The 16860-nt window shown below is 38.7% G+C and overlaps 1 protein-coding gene across 1 annotated transcript in view; it reads left to right on the top strand.

Annotated features, from left to right (window-relative positions):
• Positions 1-4587: 4587 nt before the first annotated feature.
• The window catches only part of Ulk2 (unc-51 like autophagy activating kinase 2), an 80460-nt gene continuing 68187 nt past the window's right edge, over positions 4588-16860 (top strand). Inside the window, exons 1-5 of the mRNA XM_010635155.2 lie at positions 4588-4677; positions 5892-5984; positions 7294-7335; positions 12987-13019; positions 13272-13308. Of these exons, the coding sequence (XP_010633457.1) occupies positions 4588-4677; positions 5892-5984; positions 7294-7335; positions 12987-13019; positions 13272-13308 (295 nt within the window). The remainder of the gene's footprint in view (positions 4678-5891; positions 5985-7293; positions 7336-12986; positions 13020-13271; positions 13309-16860) is intronic.

The raw sequence follows: 16860 nt of genomic DNA, 5'->3' as shown, positions 1-16860 counted from the left end.
CATGTATATTTTGGTGCTCAGGATTGATCTTGTTATATATTAATTGTGGTTAGCTTCAATTTCTAGCACAGCAACTTTTTTGTTTTGTTTTGTTTTGAGACAGGATCTCACTGTGTAGTTGAGACTGAGCTGGAACTCACTATGTAGAGCAGGCTGGTCTCGAACTCACAGCGATCCTCCTGCCTCAGCCTCTGAGTGCTGGGATAACAGGCGTGCGCCACCACGCCTGGCACAGCAACCTTGTGAATGGGAGTTTGGGGATTTTTTTTTTTTTTCATTACTGGAGATTGAACCCAGGGTCTTTGCATTGAGCTACATATGCAGCTTATTGTTTTTTAATTTTTTATCTTGAGTCAGATCTCACTGAATTGGTAAATTGCCAAGGCTGGGCTTGAACTTGCAATCCTCCTGCCTTAAAGTGCTGGATTTACAGGTGTGTGCCATCAAATTGAGCTTAGTTTTGGAAATCTTCAGTGGGACCTTTAGGGGTGAAATATGTGTTATGTTAAATATGCATCAGCTTGGACAACAAAAGTTACAGTTGTTCTCTATGGACAGTGAAGTGACCAGCCAGGAGGCTGAGTGATGCTCCCTGTGTACATTGAAGTCAGCTGGTGTGTCTGCCTCTGGGTAGCCAGGATGAACTCTCCTTGAGCTTCCTGTGAGGCTGGCACTTTGTAGGAACTCTGCCAGCTCTATGGCAGCTCTATTGTTTCCTTCCCCTGTTGGGCCCCTGCTATCCTGACTTTTTTTTTTTTTTTTTTTTTTTTGCGACAGGGTCTCACTATGTAGTTGACACTGACCTGGAACTCACTATGCAGCCCAGGCTGGTGTCGAACTCATAGCGATCCTCCTGCCTCAGCCTCCCGAGTGCTGGGATTACAGGCATGCTCCACCACGCCTGGCTATCCTGACATTTTATACTCATTCCTTCTGCAAATAAGGTTTATATCAAGTGAATTCTCCACGTGTCTGTTAGATAACCTACCCCTGGCAGGTATATATGGTCTATTGCTGGAGCTGAAAATTTGGTCTGTATTTATCTGAAAACCACCTGGGAAATGGACAGAAAAGAGGGGAAAAGATCTGGAGGGCTCTGTTTGGAGAAGCGCTGCCTATTGCTAGCTTTGATTTCCCTTTACTAATTTAACCACTACTTAAATGGTGCTGTGTGTGTGCCAGGCAGTGTTCCAAGCACTTTACACGTTTTGCTCATTTAATTCTCTCAACTATCCAATGAGGTAGTGGCTCTTCTTATCCTTAGTTTACACACGAAAAAACCTAAGGCATGGCAGGTTAAATAACTTGTTTAGGGTCCTATTGCTTTTAAAATATATTCTCAGAGCTATTAGTTAGTGAATTTTAGCATATTGAAATCCTACATTCCATTTAAATGCACATTTAAAGATAGACTGTAGAAAGCCTGGCGTGGTGGAGCACACCTGTAATCCTAGCACTTGGGAGGCTGAGGCAGGAGGATCACCATGAGTTTGAGACCAGCCTGGGCTACATAGTGAGTTCAGGGCCAGCCTGAAATACAAAGGGAGATGCTGCCTAAAAAAAAAAAAAAAGAAAGAAAAAAACTGTAGAGAATTTTTCTGTGAGGTAAGGAATCATCTCCAAATCAATTTTTATATTTATGTATAAAGTTGCTTGTCTTATTCTTGATTTTTGAAGGCTCCAGATTTTGAGTATCTAATACAACCACCTACCTGGGCCAGATTTTTGAAGTAAAAATAGGATTAAGCAGGAATCCAAAGCCTATATTTTAAGGGTGTGAGGAAGGAGGGCGCTATGGTTTGACTATAGTTCGTCCCTTCTGAAAATCATGTTGAAATTTAGTTTTCATTAAAAGATATTGCTGGGCATGATGGGGCACACCTGTGATTCCAGCACTCACTAGGGAGGCTGAGGGAGGAGGATCACTGTGAGTTTGAGATCAGCCTAGGCTACATAGTGAGTTCCAGGTCAGTCTCAACCATACAGTGAGACCCTGTCTCAAAAAGCCAAAAAAAGAGAGATATTAAGAAATAGGACTTGTAAGAGGTGATTAGGACTCTGCCCTCATGAATGGAATAACCATCCATTCATTTCCTAGATTAATGTGTTACCTTGAGGATGAGCCTGCTGCGTCAGCCAGTTTGGGTCTGAGGATATAGTTCAGTGGTAGAGCATCTGTGTAGAATGTTGAAGCTCTGGGTTTAATTTCCCACCACTGGGAGTGGGGAGCAGCTTGGCTAGGTCTCTTCTGCATACCTTGGTTCCTTGTGTCACCTCAGGACTCTGCCAGCAAAAAAGCCATCGCCTAGCCAACGCTCTGGGAGGCTGAGGCAGAAGGATCATAAATTCCAGCTCAGCCTGGGGCAATTTAGCAACTTCATGAGACCCTATCTGAAAATAAAAAAATAGAGAGCTGGTGATGTAGCTCAGTGAAAAGGTCCTGGGTTCAGTCCCCAATACACACACACACACCCAGATGCAGTCCCTCATGTTTAGACCAAGAACTGTAAGCCAAAATAAATCTCTTTTCTTTATAACCTCCTGCTGTGGCTTGGATATGATTTAGTGTATTTCCCAAATGTTCATATGGTAGAACCTTTGGTTCTTACTGTGGTGGTGGTGGTGAGGAGCTTAAGATTGGAGCTTAGTGAGAGGGGTCTCTGGTGGTGCTGCCCTTGGAAGGGATTCATGAAGTTCTCTTGGAATCCAGTTAGCTCTCTCCAGAGTGAGTTTTCACAGCAAAACTGGCTCCTTCTCACTCTGGCTTTTTTGTCATGTGATCTCCCTTTCTCCATGGGTTCATGTCACAGTGCCATTTGTTATGAGGCCTTTGCCAAAGCTGGTGCTATGCTGTGTGGACCATCAGTCTCCAAAATTGTGAGTGAAATAAACCTTCTTATATAAAGTACCCAGCCTCAGGTTTTGTGTGTGTGGTACTGGATACTGAATCCAGGAATGTTCTACCATTGAACTACATCACCAGTCCTTTTTATTTTGAGACAGGGCCTTGCTAAATTGTTTCAGCTGGCCGTCCTCCATCCTCAGCTTCCTAAGTAGCTAATAGGCCTGCACCACTGCAAACACCAGGCTCCAGTCTCAGTTAATTTGTTATAGCAATGGAAAACGACCTAACACACTTATCCAGTCTGTGGTATTGTTTAGCAGCAGAAAATGTACTAAGACAGAAATTTATCTCAGAATTCTGGGCTATCTCAAATCTAGCAGTTTTCAGTGTTTCTGCCTGATCTTCAGACGTGAGTTTGCAGAGATGGGCAATGTAAGAAAACCTGAAAGTAATCCCCCACCCCAGTGGACCTAGACTGAAGTTTGGGAACTGAATTTTCAAGCATATTTTAAATAAAATGGGTTCATAGGGCCAGGGATTTAGCTCAGCAGTTCGGTGGCCTGCCTTGCAAGTGCAAGGACCCGAGTTCAGTCGCCGGTAAAAAAAAAAAAAAAAAAAAAGGGTTCATAAAGTATTTTCTTAAGGTAAAGTGTGCAATTAGGTTCCCTATCACTTGAACAGTCTTAGTAATTAGGTATAAAAAGAAGGCCCCTTAAAACCAATTAAGGGAAGGGCGCCAAACTGGCAGGACACCGGAAGTAGAAACCATGGATCTATCTGTACATAAACGTTTCTCAGGAAGAGGATCCTGCGCTGTCTTTAGCTTCTCCCAACACCCCTCCCTCCAATTCCTTCCAGATACTATCCCTTTAGGGGCCACCAAGAGAGCCAAGCCTGCGAAGGGTGGGAGGTCTTATCCTCTGATTTGAGGGTATGGACAAGGCCAGGTTCTAGGAGTTTCTCTTTTGCTCTCGCTTGAAGTCTACACTGCGCAAACCAGACCTCCGTCCTTCATAGGCTCGAAGCCAGGGCGTGGCCGGCTCGATCTGGTCCTCGGGCGCCCTGGGCCTGCAGCAGGTGACTAGTTGCGGTCGCAGAGCTCGCATCATCGTTTCTTCATTGAGCGAGTACCGCCTTGCTTCTGGAGGGGGGGTGCCTGGCTCCGGCGCGCACTCCTTTTCTCGGCGGAGGGAGCCGGTCTCGCCTCGCGCTACGTCGTACAAGGCGCGCTGACGTCGCGGAGGGCCGGCAATCAGCGCGGGAGCGGCTAGTGCGCTCGTGTGCCTGTTGGTCACGGACGGGAGCGGGGAGGCGTAGGGTTCGGGGATGTGAGGGGAGCAGGTACCTGATAAATGTTTAAAGCACAAATGGATGGAAGAATAAGGCAATGAGTAAAGGAAGGAGCACGTGTCTCCACTCAGGCACAAGTGATAAACCATCTCAGATTCTGATGGGCTCAGGCCTAATCTGTAAGGGGTTTCTGATGTTTGAATTATATCCTTCGGTTTTATGTCCTCCACAGGTGTGAGCACGCTCTGTGGGTCACCTTCCTAAGATAAGGCAGTTGCCATATAAGTGGAGGTGACGGATACATTCTAAAATATGGTACTTCCCACTCTACTCTCATGCTATTTGACTCCCTCGCTGCCTACACCTGAATTATCACCACACAAAGTGATATGGGAGGCCAAGCGCTGAAGATGGTGGACCATCACGTAGCCTTAGCCTTGCTTTCTATGGCCATGGAGGTGGTGGGCGACTTCGAGTACAGCAAGAAGGACCTCGTGGGACACGGGGCCTTCGCCGTGGTCTTTCGGGGGCGGCACCGTCAGGTGAGCGCCGCCGATCCAGCTGGCTCGGTCGAGGCCGGGATCCCTGGGCGTCACCGGACTGGGGGGTCTTTGAAATTTGGCGACGCCGCAAGAGCCGGGACCCACCACCACCACCACTTGGCTCGCCGCCTTGGGCCTGCCATTGTGCGCGCTGTCAGAGTCGCGGGGTTTGTTTTGGTCTTGCAAGGATTGTTTTTGAGGCCGGAGCTTCTAGGCAGCGCTCCACCTACCGACCGGCGCCTGACCACTGATGGTCCCTCCTTGTCAGTGTGCTTGGTAACCAGAGGGCGCTCAGGGATTCGCCCTTGTGTGCCACACGGAGAAACCTTTCCACCTGAAGTTACTTACCGTGGACCGCAAATGACTGAACAGTCCTTTGCACCTTTCGATGCTCGAGCGTGGCCCCTCCTCACCTCCCGAGCTGCCAGGGCTTGTCACCTCTGAGGTTGATAATTGAAGACCCTGCGGAAAACGGGCAGCTTTCCCATTAGCCTTAGGCTTTCTCAAACAGAAAGTATCACTTTTCCAACATTGGTTTTCCTACAACCCGACCAGCCGGGTACCATCTTACCCCTTCTGAGTTAGACGGACTTAAAGTGGAAAAAATAGTTGGATGCTTCATTTTCCATCCAAATAAACATGAACTCATGTTAAAGCCTTAAAAAAAAAAGCGTTTGCTGTTTCTCAAATAGGGTCACATGAGGTTTTAGAATCTAAAGAATTTGGAAAGGCTTGGGGAGTGGAAATAATCATAAAGGCTTTGCCTGTTTTGATTGTTGCCAAGGGCCATGTTCACAGTGCACATGTCTTTGTTGCTTACTTTCTATTGTGAAAACAACTTAAAACTCAAGGAAAAATTAAAACACTTTATAATCTAGTCAAGCTAATAAATACTGCTTTCAACTAATCATACCACTTTCCAAGTTTATATACACAGTTCTCCATAACTTTTATGTGGTTGTAAACAGATTTTTAAAAAAATTTGTTGCTAGTTCCCATGTAATCATCATATTTGCTATTTTTATAGCTGTGTTTAGAACATTGGTTTATTATACCGATTTGTGAAATAATTATCCTGTTGCTGGAGATTGAGGTACTTTTTTATTTTTCCCCAGTTCTGCATATTCTATCTGCTGCTAAAAACATTTTGTGCTTATTTTTCCTGTTGTTTCTGTGTAATAATTTCTAGGAGTAACACTATTTTTCCTTTTCAGAAAACTGATTGGGAGGTAGCTATTAAAAGTATTAATAAAAAGAACTTGTCAAAATCACAAATACTGCTTGGAAAGGAAATTAAAATCTTAAAGGTATGTCATTTTGTGTAGTATTACATACTAGGCTAAAACTTAATCTAAATTAAATATACATGATGGCATCCTTTGCAGTTTTGGTTGTTGAACCCAAGTTTGATAATTTCTAGCTGCTGCTTATTTTTATATAGTCATTGTTTTGAGGCATTAAGTACACTGAACCTTTTTTTTTTTTCCTGTTTTTTTGCAGTAGTATCTTGCTATGTTCAGGCTCACTATGTAGTTCACACTGGCCTCAAACTAGAAGGAATTCTCCTGCCTCAGCCCTCCTTGCTGGGATTATGGCCACCATGCCTGGCTGAAGCTATTTTTAGTAACGTAGTGTGGCTCTTGGCCAACTTGAGAGAGTTTCTATGAAAACTGATTTTAGCCTCTTATACTTTCTTTGATTTTTCTAGTTACTCTGTGACTGTTTGAGAAGAGGGGTAGGCAGGCATGTTTGGTACAATGTTCACCCCTTCTGTTAATTCATTTCACTTTACAATTAAGTTTCCTTTTTTTTTTTTTTTTTTTGGTACGGGGGATCAAACTCAGGACCTTGTGATTGCAAGACAGGCGAGGTGCCACTGAGCTAAATCTCTGGCCCTTACAATTAAGTTCCTTTGGGAGAAGTGGGGTGACTTATTTTTTTTAATTGAAGATTTTTTTCTTTGGAGGTAGTCTTTTTAGATTACTCCTAGCTAGTATTATCCAAGTGAGATGTTTTGAGAAAAAAAGGATTCCATGATGAAATACATATGGAAAATTCTGTTTATTAAATACTTGGACAATCACAAAACACATAGCTCACTAAAGACTGAAAAATTCTTCCAGTTTCAGCATATTTAACCCAGGGTTTTGCAGACTAGTATGAGCATATTCTGCACTTAGCAGCTTTCCTCAAAACTACCTTGTGGAGAATTCTTTGGTAAGATTAATAGTTTTACAGCTGAGAAATATACTTTCTTTTCTTTTAGGCAAATAATATGCTTTTTAAAAGCACTTTAAGATGTTGTATCTCTTTTGCCATTAGAGATTTATATTAAATTTGGTAGTCTGTGGCCATACTGACAGTTGCATTTGTTTTGTAAACAAGAATACTGACTTTGTTAGGAGTCTACAAAGTGGTAGTATTGAAAAAAATATTTAGGTTCCATGTAAAGTTTGATCGTGCACATTTCATTTTTCAATAGATTGGATTTTTTACACCATTGAAGTTGTAATATGCTAGGAATAGTAAATATGTTATCTTTAATTTGTATTTGTATATTGAAATATTAAAATTACTGGAATACTTATTAATCTAAATTCTCAATTTCTTCAACAGGAACTTCAGCATGAAAATATTGTAGCACTCTATGATGTTCAGGTATCTTATTTGCATTTTTAAAAAACAAGCATTTAAAACATTTCTGTTTTATACAAATTTAGGTGCTTAGGCTGGGATGTAGTTTAGTGGTGCTGTGCCTCCTTGTCAATCAATAGGTCCTAAACTTGAATTTTGGCACTGAAAGACAGACAAAAGAAAAACAAATTTAAATGATTCCTTTTTTTTTTTTTTTTTTTTTTCCTGTTTTGGATGCAGGGTCTCACTGTGTAGTTCAGGCTAGCCTTGAACTTAGTATGTAGCTAAGGCTGGCCTCAAACTCGTAGTGATCCTCTTGCCTCAGCTTCCCAAGTGCTGGAATTACAGGCATGTGCCATCATGCCCAGTGGTAATTCTTAATAGAAATTTACAGTTACCTTAATTCTTTTTGAAGAGACAAATAATTTGAGTTATGTCACTAAGATATTGTTTAAAATAAGGAGCACTAGTCTAAAATAATGTGCAGCATGGGTACATTTGTTATCAGTTGATAATATACTGTCAAGGTAGTTTGCTAGGTCAGGTAGAAGAATCCTGATACCAGATCTAGCATTTCTGTGATAAATGTAGAAAGGCATATTGTGGACTACTGAAAATATTTAAATGGAGCCTTTTCTAATTATGAAAGCAACATTTGTAAATCACAGAAATGTTAGAAAATAAGATGAATAAAGCTGGGGATTTAGCTCAGTGTTTCTGCTGCCTACCTTGCAAGCACAAGGACCTGAGTTCAATCCCCAGTATCAAAAAAAAAAAAAAGATTAAAAACAAGGATGTTAGGCACATTTATACTCAGATGCATATGCTATTATCAATGTGGCATACAGTAGAGTTGTATTTGGAGATGGAAAGCTGAATTCTAATGTTTTCTAAAGCAAAATTTCTCTATAGATAGAATTATCCTTCTCAGAGGTCAGCTTTGGAGAAAAGCACTGTTTTTTGGTTGGAACACCAACTATAGTATTTGGCTTATATTTAGGAGTATTATGTTTAAAAAATTCTCTGTTACATGCTAGATACACTTCAGGTGGTGTTCACTGTGTGAGAGCCGAAGGGACTGAGACATATGGAGGGAACAGCAGATTCAGATTTTCTCTCCACTCTTACTTCAAGGCAGATTGTTAGGCACGGTTCAAGTATCTTTTGTTTTGCTTAGTCTGTACTGTTGAATTTCAGTAAAATAAATGTATGTATTATGTGACACAGTTAATATAAACTTCTAGCTAAAACTTTTCTGTGTTCACTTACATTATTTAAATACATTCATTTTGCAAGTTTTTGAATGGTTACAATATGTCAGTCATTGTTCTGAATAGTAGACTTAAAGTAGTGAATGAAACTCCTTGCTCTCAATGCTTAATTGTAGTGCGGTGAGAAAAAAAACAGACTGTTTTAGGTATTTTTTTTATGTAGCCGTTTTTCACATGGTCAATTTTAACAAAAAGTATTTAGCTAAATTTGTGTTATAAGATATTGTTTTTCTCATTTTATAGAAAATATTTTCCAGTTATAAAAAATGCTATAAAACAACATAACTTTCATTATTATAGTTCAATTTCTAGAATTAAAATTAGGACAAAAACCATGCATATATTTTTGGTCATAGAGTTATGCTTGCTTTCCAAAAACTTTGCATTTTAAACTACTACATATGGGATATATGAGTGCTATACGTGTATTTTATTACCTGTTTAAATAGGCAGGAATCATTCCAGGAATTAAAGCACTTTAAAAAGAAAGGAGGAAAAAACTTTAAAGTAAAAAACTAAACTCATCTCACAATCCTAGTTGAAGTGTCCATTCTCCTTAGAGCTGTTTGTGCAGTTTGTCTTTCTTATTCTCTATAGATAGAGGGCACCAAGTGGTACAAGTTGACTCCTAGTACAAAAATTATTAAGTAATGTTAACTGTTAATTTACCATTCTTGGAACAGTACAGAAAAACTCTTGAATTGCAGAATAGCTTTCTCTTTCAGAACAGAGTATACTTAGATTTATTTTTCTATCAGAATGAAAAATATGAAGTACCAGCATTGGTTATAGAATGAGATATTATTGGAGAAAATGTACTCCAAAACCTGTATTACCAATCAGGAATTTCAGGGTACAACTAATGTGTAAAAATAAATTTAAAATATCAGCCACATATGTGTGGGCTCATTTCTGGATTCTTTTAGGTTTTTTATCTATGTCATTAAGGAGCTGAGTAGGGAAATAGTAGAATGAAATGCCTATGATAATTTTGTTGATGTGAGTGCTGGAGAGGAGTAGAGGGTAAGGATTTCTGGGTATCAGGAAAGGAGAAATGTATGTGTAGCTGTGACAAGCTCTTAGTGGTCTGCTTCTCAGGTTATATTGGCCTAACTTCTTAGCCCTTTTGATCATGTAGGTAACCTCTCTTCTGAGTTCTTGATGCTTCAGTACCACATGAGTTTCAGTTTGTCTGTAGGTGATTTGACAGGTTCTGTTAGTCCTATCTGTTTTAGCTATTCATGTTTCAAGTTAGTTAAGTATGTACTTTGTTTTTAAAAACGTGCACTATTTTGTAGAGGGAGCCTGAAGGTGAGCAGTGTCCAAGAGAAAGTATGATTGAATCTGTGGAGATCTTCCCTGCACTGAAGGTGGACAAGCAGGATGGTTTGGATGAGTGGTCAAGGATATTAATTATTTCTTTTCATTATTTATTGGATTAGTGGATGAATGAATGAAGAAAAACTAAGTAGTTTGTATAACTCCAAAGTTGAGAATACCAAAAGAGCGTTTGACCTCTTCTGGTGAGTGAGTGCAAGTTATTGATGACTGTTTAAGACTCCACTTCAGGAGTCTAATTCCTAGGTCCTTTTTCTCTGCAATAGTTAGTATATGGTACTATTACATGGTTAAGCAACACTGATTTGAGGTAATATTTTTGTACTTGATAAAAGAAAATATTGTTGAAAGTTGTCAGCATTTAATGATTTCTGAGTAATTTTAGGGATCATATGTTTTGGTCTGGTTTGATCAGGTTTCACAATGAAATTATATAGTTCACAATGGAGATGATTTAACTCTTAGATACATAGTTTTTGTTTTTATTTCTGATAAGAGGAAGCACTTGATCTTCTAGCCTGCTGGATGCTGACTGTGCTCTGCTTCCTTCCTGATTTGTCAGGGGAGAGCTGCTGTTAAGAGATGGCAGGCGGGCATCTGTTTTAGATTCTTCATGCTGGGATCCTGCTGTGGCAGGAGCTGGCTCCCAGTTCTTTAGCAGAGAGTAAATGCTGACAATTTTTGTGGGCTTCTCTGGAATCAAAGACTTTTGGCATGATGTGTTTCAATTTTTTTTTTTTTTTTTTTTTTTTTTTTGGTGTGGGGGATTGAACTCAGGTCCATGCACTTGTGAGGCAGGCAGTGGCACCACTGAGTTCAATCCCCGGTCCCATGATGTATTTCAATTTTTTAATGTAGTACTTGAGAAGTAAGTGAAGAAAATCATCCTAAGTCATTGAGTTTCTTGCAGACATTATTTTTTACATTCAGGTTTTGAACTATGGCATCCAGCCCTTTGTGGCTATGGTGAAACAACTGTATGCTAACCTGTTGGGTTGCTGTTGTTATAGGTAAATTTTTTTTTCTTGGTACCGGGGATTGAATTTGGGACCTTGTGCTTGCAAGGCAGATGGTGGCACCACTGAGCTAAATCCCTGGCCCTTTGTTGCTGTTGTTATTGGGAAGTGCACAAGACTAGCTTGTGGTGAAGCTTGATTTTTTTTTTTAATGTTTGTGAACAGATACTTTCTTAAACTCAAGTAAGAATGAATTGTTACAAAGATAAGATAAAGAGGGCCTACAAATTAGCATTAAAATTTTTTTCCTCTGGTGGTGGGTATGCAACCCATTCTGTTATGCATGCTACACAAGTGCTGTACTGCTGAGCTCCGCATAATCCTGGCCCCCTAGTTATTATAATTAGGTTCATCAGGCAGAATTGTTTTGTGGAATTTCTTTAAGCCTTTTCAAAATCTTGTCTTAATTTCTGTAGCTATTTCAATGTGGGGCAGTAAAATATTTTCTCGACTGGTACCAGTTATTGAACTGATTCTGAGGAGTGTTGCTGTAAACTGCCCCATTTCTGACCTTTCCTTCTTTTGTTTTTTTCATAGAACTTTGTATTTGGATTTAGGACCTTTGTGTGTGTGTGTGTGTGTGTGTGTGTGTGTGTTTTTCTTTTGGTACCAAGGATTGAACTCACAACCTTGTGCTGCAGGTGTGGTGCCACTGAGCTACTTGGAAGCACTCGATAGAACTCTTATTTTCAATCATGTTGAACATGTTATTTATTTATTAAGCCCTGGGGCAGCCCAGTTAAAATTTTTTTTTTTTTTTACACTTTTGAGATTGTCTCACTATGTGGTCCTGGCTAGCCCATGCTAGCCTCAGATTACATTTCTGTTTCCTCAGCCTTGCAGGTGCTGGGAATATAAGTGTATATCACTTCACTTGGTTTCCAATTTAAAATTTAGTTAATATTATAAAAATTCTTTGAAGAGTGGGCTAACCAGTTTTAGAATTACTTATCCAAGCGATAGACCTGGAGGTGTATAACTTGAGGGACTCTGTAAAATTCCTCAAATCAGTTGCTTAGAATCTTTGAACATGTCCTAATATAACATGATGAAACATCTCTTTGACAGCAATTCCCTGATGTGATTACCCTAAATAAACATAAAAACTAGAAAAACAGAAAAACTCCACGTCCCTGGTCACGTGTTCCAGAAATTAAAATGCCTGCTTAGTGTTGCTAGGAAGGATTATAAGTTATTTTGCTACCCAACTCAGAAATTTTTCAAAATGGAAGTACTTCTCAAAGGATCGAAGACCTTTCTTTATTCACAAGTGGTAATTTACCTTGCATTTCATCTTATGTATTGTTTTAGGTCCGTCATAATCAAAATTTGAATCATTCTTTCATTCTTGCCATAAACAGAATCGAACTTTTTTCTTTTCCTTTTTTGTTTTCTTTTGTGGTGTTGGGAATTGAAGTTGGGGCCTTGTACTGCTAGGCCAGGACTCCAGCAGTGAGCTGTACTCCCCCTTGATGACATTAGTTTTACCAAGCTGGGCGTGGTGGCTCATGCCTGTAATCCCAGCACTTGGGGAGGCTGAGGCAGGAGGATCACTGTGAGTTTGAGACCAGCCTGGACTACATAGTGAGTTCCAGGTCAGTCTCAACTACATAGTGAGACCCTGTCTCAAAAAAACCAAAAAAAAAAAAAAAAAACCCCAAAAAACACAAACAGGCATTAGTGTTACCAGAACTTAATTTGGTTTTGAAGAGGAGATTCTTACATCATTGTTTAGAATTTAAATTTCACTTTAGGATGGATTTTGTGAGTTTACTGGTTCAATAGTGATTTGAAAATTTATTTTTGTTGGATTTTTGTTTTTTGTGAGATAAACTTTTGCTATGTATGTATTCTAGGCTGGCTTTGAACTCACTGTGTAGTCCATACTGGCCTCAAATTTACAGCAATCCTTCCTGCTGGGATCGCAGGCATGTACCACCATGCCTGGTTAATAGTGAAAATGTATTTTTATTATCAGTTTTTAATTTTTATTTATTTATTTGATAGCATTTAATATTTTTTCTAAGTGATATTAATGTTTGCTTTTTAGGAATTACCCAACTCTGTTTTTCTGGTGATGGAGGTAGGTAATCCAAGCTTCTATTTAATTTATTTGAAATTCCTTTTGACTAGTATGCACTTTGAAATTGACATTAGGTTATTAACTCTTAGAAATTTAAAATTATAAAATATGTAAAATTTAAAGCATTGATTACATAATTAATAATTTTAAAATTAAATACAAGTGACTTTTTAAAACAAAAATTAACTGAATGGATTGAATTTATCTTGAATCACTGTCCTTATTTTAATTACCTTTTTTTTTGTATATCAGTATTGCAATGGTGGAGACCTGGCAGATTATTTACAAGGTAATTGTGTGTGTGTGTGTGTGTGTGTGTTTGTGTGTGTGAGAGAGAGAGAATGTTCAGTAGAATAAAGATAGAACTGTAGTTTAATCCAGACTCTGCTTGTTTTCCCTTTAAAAGATGCAGTAGAGTGTGAAGCTCTGAGTTCGATTCCTGATGCCAAAAAAAAGATGCAATAACAATATGCAAAAAGAAAAAAACCCCAAATATGCAAAAAGATAGTACAAAGAATGTAGTCATTATGTACTGCAAACATGTAGTAATACAAATGATAATATAAGGTTAATATATATGTACAACCTGTAAACAGATCATAGCAGTTGTTGGCAAAAGCACTAATAATCTCAGTGGATACCCACACAAAAGGTACGGGCAGTTCACAAAGAAGAAACAACATATTTAAAATGTTTAATTTCACCTAGCAGCCAGGGAGTATAATTAAAAATGAGACTTAAAAAAGTTTTAAAAATGTAGAATATTGCCCACATTCATAAACTGTGTAATGAATATAAAGAGCACTGATATATACACCTCCAATTTATAAATAAATTGTGTTGTTGAAGTGCCCCTTTAAGCCTTTGTGCGATACCATTCCTATCCTTCCCTCGATGCATTGTCCTGAGTTTAGTTGTTTTAAAAAATATGTCAATTTAGGTAAAAAATATTTCAGAATGTCATTAGCAAGTAGATAGAATACAGTGAGATGGGTACTTTTCATCCACTTTTGACAGAAAATAGTTGAAGCTAAAGAGCACTCTGCTTGCTATTCTGCCTTGTCCGTCTCTGAATCTTGTGTTCCTTGGTATCCTTAGTGTTCTTGGTTTAGACATCTTTCTGCTGATCAAGTCAGATCAAGTGGCGTTTAAGTTTAGAGCCCTAATTAGAATATCAGTTTCCTTCATAAACAAGTGTTACCGATATAAACAATTTTCCAGTGTGGTGGATTTAGTTTAACTTTGGCAGCAGTTTTGTCCATAGTTTTCAACTTTGTATTAGATTTTTTAGATCAATATTGTTATAACATGGGACTAAATAGTAAGGAGCTTAAGAGCTTGATTGTTGAATTTAGCCAAGCAAACACTGTTCTAGTTTTAATGTTTATATCACTTAAATGCTGTGAGTTTTGGCTTTTAAAATTTATTTTTATTAATACATGTTTGTTGTACATAATGATTACATTCATCATGGGGAGTACATGCACCTAAAACATCCTAATTCTTTTTAACCTCTCCTTCCTTTCATCTCCCTACACCCTCCCTCTCTTTTTGATTTTGGTTTTTTAACCTATCCCTGAATCCTCTCTGTCACAGTCTTTGTTTTTTTTGTTTTTTTATTTTTTTGAGGCAGGGTCTCACTATGTAATTGAGTTTGACCTGGAACTCACTGTGTAGCCCAGGCTGGTCTCGAACTCACTCCTTCTGCCTCAGCCTCCCGAGTGCTGGGATTACAAGCGTGCACAGCCTTTAAGGGAATCTCTTGCAGTTTAAAAACAATTCTAAAAGTGCTTTCACATTCTAAAATATGAAAGAAGTTAGAGTCGTAAGGTATTGGCTATATTAGTTGGCACTAATATAGTAGCCTGTGACCATCAGGGTTTTAAACTGTGGCTAGTCCAAATCGAAATGTGCTAGAAGTGTTAAATTGCACACTCAATTTTGAGCACTTCATCAGAAGAAAAGAGTGATTGAATCTTACTACTCTTAAAATACTCATTACACATGGGCATGATGGCACATACACCTGCAGTCCCACCCTTGGGAAGCTGAGACAGGAGAGCTGCCAGGAGATCAAGGCTAGCTTGAACTACATAGTGAGACCCTCTCCCAAAAAAATAATTTAAAAAAATTACAAATTTAAATGACATTTTAAATGTATTGCGTTAAATACATTAATTTTATCTTTCTTTTCAATTTTTCTTTTTGGAGACAGGGTCTCACTGTGTAGTTCAGGCTGACCTTAAACTCATGTAGCTCATTTTGGCCTGGAACTCACAACTGTCCTCTTGCCTGAGCCTCCTGAGTGCTGGAATTACAGGCATGTACCGTCATGCTGAGCTTCTCTCACTTTGTAAAAATGTAGCCACTAGAAGATTTAAACTTACATATATGGCTTACATTATATTTCTTTTGGAGAGCACTGATCTGCAAAGTCTGGAATGTGAAGAAAATCGATAGCCATTGTATCACAACATAAACATTTAGTCCATTTATTTGCTCCAATAAATAAAATTTATTATTATTATTTTTTTTTTGATACTGGGGATTGAACTCGGGACCTTGTGCCTGTGAGGCAGGCAGCAGCACCACTGAGCTAAATCCTGGGCCCCAATAAATAAAATTTAAACATTTCCAAAAGATTGAAAGCAAATTCTGTCAAATTGCAAGTTTAAATTTAATCACACATTTTCATCCAGGGATGCTGACACATGCCTTGTAAGTCCAGCAGTTGGGAGGCTGAGTCAGGAGGATCTCTGAGAGTTTGAGGCCAGCCTGAACCTACATGGTGTCTCAAAAAACAAGATAGAGGTTGGGGAAATGTAGCTCAGTGGTGCAGTGCCTGCCTGATAAGCACAAGGCTCTGAGTTCAATTCCCCATACCAGAAAACCAAAACAAAAGAAAACAAAAACTCCTAAAACAACAACAAAAATAAAATAAATTTTAGTTGGGTGTGGTGATGCACATCTATAATCCCAGTACTGTAGAAGACTGAGGCTGGAGGATCACCTGGGCAGTTTAGTATCTTTTTGAGAACCTGTCTCAAAATCAAAAATAAAAGGTGGGAGATGTGGATTAGTGTGAAGGTCATGGGTTCAATTTTTAGTATCACAAAAATGAAATAAATTCTAAGTTAATAAGTAATGTAATTTCATTTTCTGAAGGTTGTGTGAAGAGAATACATCCCATATTTACTGATGTGAGGTTTTATGGTAATTTGTGTTCAGAACAAGTTAAACTAGGTTATTGTTTCTATTATCCGTGGAAACTGTTAGAATTTGAATTCTGAGTTAAGTAAATTTTAGATACATTTAATAGTGTGTAATGAGACAAAAATACAAGTTATAAACAGCTATAATCACTTTAAAGTAGCAAAATTGTTTTGAGCCTTAAATGTAAATGAATGAAATATAAAAATGCTATCCATTTTAGTTGTTGCAGTGTAATTGAAGTAAAATGTGCAAATAAAGCTGGGACTATGGTTTAGTAGTGGAACACTTGTCTAGGTAGTAAGAGGTCCTGGAGTAGGGATGCTAGTCATTGATTTAACTAGGCTAATATGTAAAGTATTTGTTGACAAAGACAAGAAAGTAGATCTGGAAGAATGTACTTCAGAGTTTTAACACTTAACAGTGGATCCACAAAGATGATGTGGAAGATACCACATTTTATATCTTTTTAGTATATTTTGAAATTTTTATTTAGTGTATTTGAATTTTTTTAAAAAAAATGAGCATCGGGGAAATAAAAAGAGGGAGGATAGATTAAAAATAGTCCTCGCCGGGGGCCGGGGATTTAGCTCAGCGGTTTGGTGGCCTGCCTTGCAAGCGCAGAGACCCG

Source organism: Fukomys damarensis, unplaced genomic scaffold, assembly GCF_012274545.1.
Source record: "Fukomys damarensis isolate Sample0158 unplaced genomic scaffold, DMR_v1.0_HiC HiC_scaffold_13, whole genome shotgun sequence".
In the NCBI taxonomy this organism is placed as follows: Eukaryota; Metazoa; Chordata; class Mammalia; order Rodentia; family Bathyergidae; genus Fukomys; species Fukomys damarensis.
Note: the sequence above shows the minus strand (reverse complement) of the source record. Positions and strands in the feature narration are given on the sequence as shown.